The sequence below is a fragment of the Xyrauchen texanus genome, unplaced genomic scaffold (genome assembly GCF_025860055.1).
Source record: "Xyrauchen texanus isolate HMW12.3.18 unplaced genomic scaffold, RBS_HiC_50CHRs HiC_scaffold_556, whole genome shotgun sequence".
NCBI classification, from domain to species: domain Eukaryota; kingdom Metazoa; phylum Chordata; class Actinopteri; order Cypriniformes; family Catostomidae; genus Xyrauchen; species Xyrauchen texanus.
Genome location: NW_026266529.1, coordinates 12,501 through 20,000, shown reverse-complemented (window position 1 = coordinate 20,000; position 7,500 = coordinate 12,501). Strand labels below are relative to the sequence as shown.

The 7,500-nt window shown below is 35.9% G+C and overlaps 1 protein-coding gene across 1 annotated transcript; it reads right to left on the bottom strand.

The window, feature by feature from the left end:
• Positions 1 to 651: 651 nt before the first annotated feature.
• LOC127642336 (transmembrane emp24 domain-containing protein 7-like) lies at positions 652 to 2,977 on the bottom strand. Its single transcript, XM_052124946.1, has 4 exons — positions 2,911 to 2,977; positions 2,289 to 2,461; positions 1,970 to 2,215; positions 652 to 1,810 (listed from the first exon to the last, which is right to left on the bottom strand). Exons 2-4 carry the CDS (start codon positions 2,451 to 2,453, stop codon positions 1,574 to 1,576), a joined length of 648 nt encoding a protein of 215 aa, XP_051980906.1. The 5' UTR covers positions 2,454 to 2,461; positions 2,911 to 2,977; the 3' UTR covers positions 652 to 1,573.
• Between the last annotated feature and the right edge of the window lie 4,523 nt (positions 2,978 to 7,500).

The following is a 7,500-nucleotide window of genomic DNA, read 5'->3' as shown; positions in this document are numbered from 1 at the left end:
CACAGTGAGTCTGGTTTAGGGTTAGGGTGGGGTTAGTCAGAGGGGAACTGGCCCCCACAGTGAGTCTGGTTTAGGGTTAGGGTGGGGTTAGTCAGAGGGGAACTGGCCCCCACAGTGAGTCTGGTTTAGGGTTAGGGTGGGGATAGTCAGATAACATCTTATGGAGTTTTGTGTTCCTCGCCACAGTCACTTTCAGCTGCTCACTGGGGTTATAAATACAATTATTATTTAATTACTTATTTTATACGCAATAAATTATCATATTTAATCAAATTACACAATGGTGACTTCTAGACTTTATAGATATTACAGTTTTATCTTCTGTAAAGCTGCTTTGAAACTATGTGTGTGTGAAAGTGCTACACTAATAAACATGACTTGTAACTATGGAAACACATTCATAATGCACTCTTTATAAGTGTTACATTTATTATTAACATAATTAATTAATTAGATATAACGAACAACATTTTACTGTATTTATAATCTTAATGATGATTTCTGACATTTTAATTCAACGTTAGTTCATAATAATGTTAGTTTATCTTAATTATAAAATAATGATAATATTGCCATTAACATTAGATTAATAAGAGGTGTAAAATTATTACTCATTGTTAGTTCATGTTAATTAATATACAGAAACTTCACAGTGTTTCCAGAAACTCTCTGGATTTCTGATTTATTCTTCATGACACACAATTGTGTTCAGAAAACATTTATTTTAACGGCTGGAAAATATAATTGTGATGTCCAGATTAAAATAATTTACTTAAGAGAAAAGTTTAAACTCACATTAAACACTTGAACTGAGAGTTCATTTCTTTAAGTGATGTTTCTAGAATTATGGAAAGCAAAATACATAAAACAGATCAGAGCGTTTAAAATGATTATTTTACTGAAATTACTTCAGTACACTAATGACACTCTAAAGATATCAAAGCAAAACCAGCTCATAAAACACCGACCAGATCTATAAATAAAGCAATGTTTGGGTCTTTTAATGGACATTGATCAGATGTATCGACACACACGTGTTTTAAGCACCATTTAAAGATTCATCAGAGCACTGGATCAAATATATTAAAGTGAATAAAACATTGTCAGTTTTCAGTATATATTGAAGACGCTGTGAGGCGTTCCACACATTTATTACCCCAAAGACAGGTAAAGAAAGCAATGCACAGCTATTAAAAAAACAGCTCATATAAAACAGCAATTACAGCAACGTCATGAGGAGAACTATGACTATGACATCACAACACAGATAAACCAATAGTGGATCTATTTAGACCGAACTAAAGCTTCAAGTCCAATATTATAATCATATTATAATCATTACCAGTGATGATACAATGTTCAAACAACAACAGTGTGTCTATACATCCATTACTGTTTACTTACATTTCTGAGTAAAAATCCAACACACACCAACAAAATAAATGAAGAATTTCCTGAACATATAATGGAGATCTCAGTTCACACACATGACTAAAGGAAGCAAGGTCAAGGTGTGGTTTAAACGACTTCCTTCTAAACCCCTTGGAGATGTGACCGTGTGAGACGAGCGATGTTACGACCCAACACGAGTCGTGGTGGTTTTCTTGTCTGAGAAGAAGCTCCTCAGAAGCAGCACCTGACTGATACTGACCACTAACAGGATGAGGGCCTCGCCGGTGGACCAGAACGCCACTCGGGTGTTCACATCTTCTGCTCGACTGCGGCCTTGAGTTTCACGCAGACGGAAATGCGTCTGATAGTCGATGATGGACTTCAAAGCCTCATGAATGGAGACGCATGCGGATTCCATCTGAAACACAGTGAGATCAGTTTAACACAGGAAACAGAGTCAGCTGTGCTCCGGCATTGCTCGAGTCAGTGCTGTTGTGTCGGGCTGGACGGGTCGCTCAGAACAAACAGAGGTAGTTTAACAGTGATCGAATACGTCATGAGTGTAAGAATGAATCACCTGTGTTAAAGCAGTAACTCTGTTCTCATTGGGGAAAAGTGGAGGGTCGTCACCGACTTGAAAGTCAAAATACACGGTCTTGTGTGTAAAGGTGGAGAACTCGTTGCTGAAGCAGAACTTATAAGTGCCGTTTCTCGCTGCGGTGAACGTAAAGCTGTCGTACTGTTTCTTCATCTCTTTATACAGAACTGTTCCATCAGCATCCTCCAGACGACAGTCCACATCATAATGACCTCCAGTCACCACCTGCACAAACAGTCACGTCATCAAACCACAGCTTAATGACCTGATCACAATCACAGTTCTGATGGATCGTTACCTGGAACTCAAGAGTGCATTTAGTGCCGATAATAACGTCCTCATAGAAACACTGTTTGGCGTTATCCGGCAGCTCGAACGTGAATTCAGAAGCACGAACACACCCAAACATCAGCAGCAGAAACCAGGACATCTTTATTATCTCCTGCAGCACTGACTGATCCATGAAGACACCTGTGAACACACACAGACGCGCACGCGCGCACACACACACACACACACACACACACACACACACACAAATATACAGACACACACACAGACGCGCGCACACACACACACACGATCGAATCTGATCACAGCATCACTATCTCCTATCAATATTCAATCAATAACACTGATAATAACAGTATTAATAACAGTAGGTTACGTCACTCCACTGATGGCGTCTGTCAGTGATGTCTGAAGTTTAATATATTAAATATAAAATCAGCTCAATAAAGCTCGCGTGTCCCGGAAATCGCCTGATGACACAGCGATTAAACGCACGCGACTCGACGGCTCGCGCAGAACGGGTTTAAATACAATCATGTGCACAAAAATGATTATATCAATGAATCTTTATGCACTAAATTATAGATTTTAATTAAAATACCGAAGATTAATCGATGAATGCAGCTTACCTCAAAACAGCCAGTGTTACAATATATTCAGTTCCTGTGGGCGGAACAAACATGAATATCCATTAATTATCTTCAGTGGGCGGAGCATACGCGAATATTCATGAACTATCCTGACATGCGCGTTGAGGTGGAACTGAAATCGCCGACATGATTCAACTTGTATGAAGGATTATTTCGAAACGGTAATAAAAAGTGTTGACAAAGTTAAATGTTTACATTTCAACAATTAGATGGTTTTATTAAAAGTGCTTTTGATCGGTCATTGTGTTTTATGCAGTCTTGCATGAATGATTATTGTTTGGATACAGTTCAAGTATAAGTTTCAAAATCTGCCAATAACACAGAACAACATTTCTCTCATTAATCTACAGTTTCTGAGTCTGAACTCATAGCAGATGTGCATCCGGGTCACATGTATGCAGGAATGTCAAATTGCACCTTAAAATGCATAACATATTTATTTGTTTTCATGATACGGTGTTATTCTGGATGAGGTCAGCACAACATTTATTTGGTTATATTTTGGTACATATCATATGTTGTATGTGATACTTTACATTTGTGATGCACATGTTTCTACAGAAGATAAAACTGATTTTACTTTGTATTTGGGAGCAGATATCCTATAATACACTGTAAGTCAACATTTCATTGTGCTAATATTAAAACTCATTTTGAATTTCAGGTTGCTTTACAAACTTGAAACATGTATTAACCTGACACGATCTTGATTCAGTAAATGCACACTCATGTGATGTCATTGTCTCTTTCAGATGGAGCTGCTGGCACTGGTCAGACTGGCACTGGTCAGACTGGCAAAAATGGGGGCTGTTTAATTTTGCACAGTCTGCCAAGGATTAATAAACAGTTTTTCTGGGATACTAATCTTGCGTTTTATTGCATATATTTTTGAAGCTTTCTTTATCTCTCCTATAAGAATCTCACTCATTTGTGACAGTTTCTGCTTCCTCATGTTTTACTAAAGTAACGTTATTAACATTTAACAGAGAAGATCTGAAGTGCAACATGTCTTTGATGTGTTCAGGGGATGATATTGTCATTGTACATACAGAACACCGTACATGAGAATAACAGTGGATCATATATTTAATCATTTATTATTATTAATGCTAGTGACGATCAATTCTGTACTTTTTTGTAGTGTCACTGTAAATGTTCATTTTAGTGTTCAATAAAAGTAGTATTTACCCACAAGCCTGTTTTGGAAAGACTTTATCTGTGTAACTCTAAAGTGAGGATATGTTAAAAAGTTAACTCATCAACATGGATCATTAAATGTTGGCTGTTTTCACACATATTAATGAAGACGTGCTTTAATTAAATGCTTGAAATATGTCCGGAAGTGCAACACGTGGTCAAATAACAGACAATACACTTTATTTCATGTTCATTAGGGGGAATCATTATTACTCCCATAGTCAGTGACAGTTTATTAAATAAATAGTGACACAGAATAATCACACCAAAACATTAATGCACAATGTGGACCACTTTTATAAAGTTTATCTAACTGTATATTAACTTCTTCATTGAATATATAACACAAAACTAATCAAAACTCATATTTTACAAACTGTAAACGTTTACAAAAATCGGAATATTGTAATTCATACATAATTTATTCGACTCTGAAACTTAAAACCGGTTTAAAAAAACAATAAAAGGTGGCGCGTTAGTTCCACCTCAACGCGCATGTCAGGATAATTAATTAATATTCTTATATGCTCCGCCCACTGGTACACGTGTTAATGAATGTATATTCATATATGCTCCGCCCAATGGAACTGAATATATTGTAACACCGGAAGCAGGAAGTTGTTAGCCGGGTGACATTGCACGTAAGTACGTTATTACGTCACAGAGATCAGCCACAGACGATAACGGCGTCAGAAAAGATAGTTTGGACACAGTACAGTTTATAGTTTTATTGGGGGAAAAACCACATACAGAAGAAAAACATTTGATCGTTGTAAGCCAAATTTCTTTCATTTTAAAAATGACTTTGAATAATAATAATAATAATAATATATATATATATATATATATATATATATATATATATATATATATATATATATATATATATATATATATATATATATATATATAAACCTTTTTGGGGAAAAAGACAAAAAATTAGGAACTACAATTTTATGTAAAAGTACTTTGTCTGGCAATATTAAAGAAATATTCTGGGTTCAATTCAAGTTAAGTTCAATCAGCAGTATTTGTGTCATAATCTTGATTACCACAAAATTAATTTCGTCTCGTCCCTCCTTTACTAAGTAATTAATTACTGTAATTAAATTAAGTTTTCATTAAAAAGTAAAGTAAGGGATTACTCATAATATTTCAGTCATTTAATTACAGTTACTTCTGATGTAATTGCGTTAAATACTGTATAGACTATAGCTCAATTCTATATAAAACAATATTGAATTTTAAATCGAATTTGTAATGCAGGCGTGTGGCCACATGAGGGCACATGAGGGCACCGGCCCACCCAATCAAACCTGCAGGAATATAAGAACAGATCACAAATAAAATAAACTGCATTTTGTCGTATGTAAAATAGCTCACATGCAAGATAATCATCATATTCCTGTAATAAATATGGTTATAAAAATGTGTTTTTATTTCAGATAAATAGTTTGATATGATTACGGATAGTTTAGACTCTCGAGCAGCAGCCATATATCATCCTGTAGCTCAAGACTGGAAGCTAAGCAGGGTTGAGCCTGGCCATGGCCTGGATGGGAGATGTCATGGGGAAACAGGTTGCTGCTGGAAGAGGTGTTAGGGAGGTCAGCAGGGGGTGTTCACCAAATGCACCAACTCACCTGTGTGGATCCTATTGCCTAAGTGTAGTGATGGGGGACACTATACTGTATATGTCCTTTGGATGAGATGTTAAACTGAGGTTGTGACACTCTGTGGTCATTAAAAATCCCAGGACACTTCTCAAAAAGAGTAGGGGTGTAACCCTGGTGTCCTGGACAAATTCCCCTCATTGGCCCTTCTCAATCATGGCCTCCTAATAATCCCCATCCATTAATTTCCTCTATAAATCCACCAATATCTGGTGTGATGTACTGGCGTACTATGGCTGCTGTCAATCATCCAGGATGCTGCACACTGGTGGGGGTTGAGGAGAGTCCCGTTCACTGTGTAAAGCGCTCTGAGTCTACTGTACTGGACAGAAAACACTATAGAAATGCAACATTCTCTCATCGCAGGATATAAGGACTTTAGGACGACAGGAGAAGTGTCAGAAGCTACAATCTCAGAAATGGTTCTTGAACAAGAAGTTTCTCTTCTGCGCTTGTCTGTTCTTTAACCTCCATGTGAATGTACCATCCCCAAATCTATAGGACATCTGTTAACCAGAACATCACTTGTGTTTCACCAGCCAAAGGAGAGTGTTATTAATGAAAGGTCCGATATTTGGGGAAATAGCAACATGACTAAAAAGTGTCTAATAATAATGTTTATTGCATCATATCTCTTAATTTAATTTATTATATATATTTTTAATTGCATCAATATGATGTATTAAGGTTCTTACTAATAATTAAGTTCATAATAGTTCTGATTATTGTTCCTGTAATTATGCAACTCAAAAGTGAAATGTAAATGAGTAAATATTGATCGTATCGGCCGATGAAAGCTACACACGTGATTATATGCATGATGAAATTAAGCAGAATATGAGCGCCACTCATTTGCATATTTCTGGTCTAATGTTAAAATATATGTTTTAAATTCTGTGGCCAGATCCTGAATAATTTAATTGATTTTATATGATTTATATGAAAGAATTAAAAGAAAAGTTTCCTTGTATTTTTATCTGGTTGAGATTGATTCGGGTTTTAGAAAGTAATTAGTAATAAGTAATGCAATTACAGTAATGTAATTACACTGTAGAATATGTAATTAGAAGTTAGTAGTTTTTTTAAATAGCTTAAATCATGTTACAGTGATGACTGTGAGACAAACCCTTCACCGAGCACTTTATTTATTTCTATTTCAATTCCTCTCAGTTCTATTGTGTGATCTCACAGTGTGTCTTATCTTCTGTATCTCATATTCATTAACTGCACCTGAGCGCGTGCACATGAGAATATAATAAAGCTCATTCTGATTCTTCTGATTCTGTCAGGATGAAGCACTTTTATTACTTTGAGTCACTTTGGATAAAATAATCTGATAAATGTCTAAATGTACTTTTAAAATGTAAACGGATCTTTACAAAGTGAACATAAAACTCACAAACTGTCTTGTGAAATATTTGTCTTATAAATGTGGGAAATGATCCTGTTTCACACATAAATCCCACTTGACTCCCATTATAAGTGAAGTTCAAGGAACAGGATCATTTATTGAGAGGAAACTGAGAAATGTCTGGAAAGTGATGCATGACCTCAGATCCTCAGAAATCTCATCAGCACATTCTGGTTTGTGATTTTTGGAAGTGCTGTGACATTATGTGGAACTGATTCTTGGGTCATTCAGACGTTCTCCATGAGCTTCTGGTTTCCTTTTGAAGGCGATAACGATCATTTTTTCCTC

What these genes read in the sequence shown, in the direction of transcription:
- LOC127642336 (XM_052124946.1), bottom strand. Translation starts at nt 2,453, where the DNA reads ATGGATCAGTCAGTGCTGCAGGAGATAATAAAGATGTCCTGGTTTCTG. An exon ending in AATGCACTCTTGAGTTCCAG is followed by an intron (nt 2,216 to 2,288) that starts GTAACGATCCAT and finishes CTGTTTGTGCAG; the next exon opens with GTGGTGACTGGAGGTCATTA. An exon ending in GAGTTACTGCTTTAACACAG is followed by an intron (nt 1,811 to 1,969) that starts GTGATTCATTCT and finishes ACTGTGTTTCAG; the next exon opens with ATGGAATCCGCATGCGTCTC.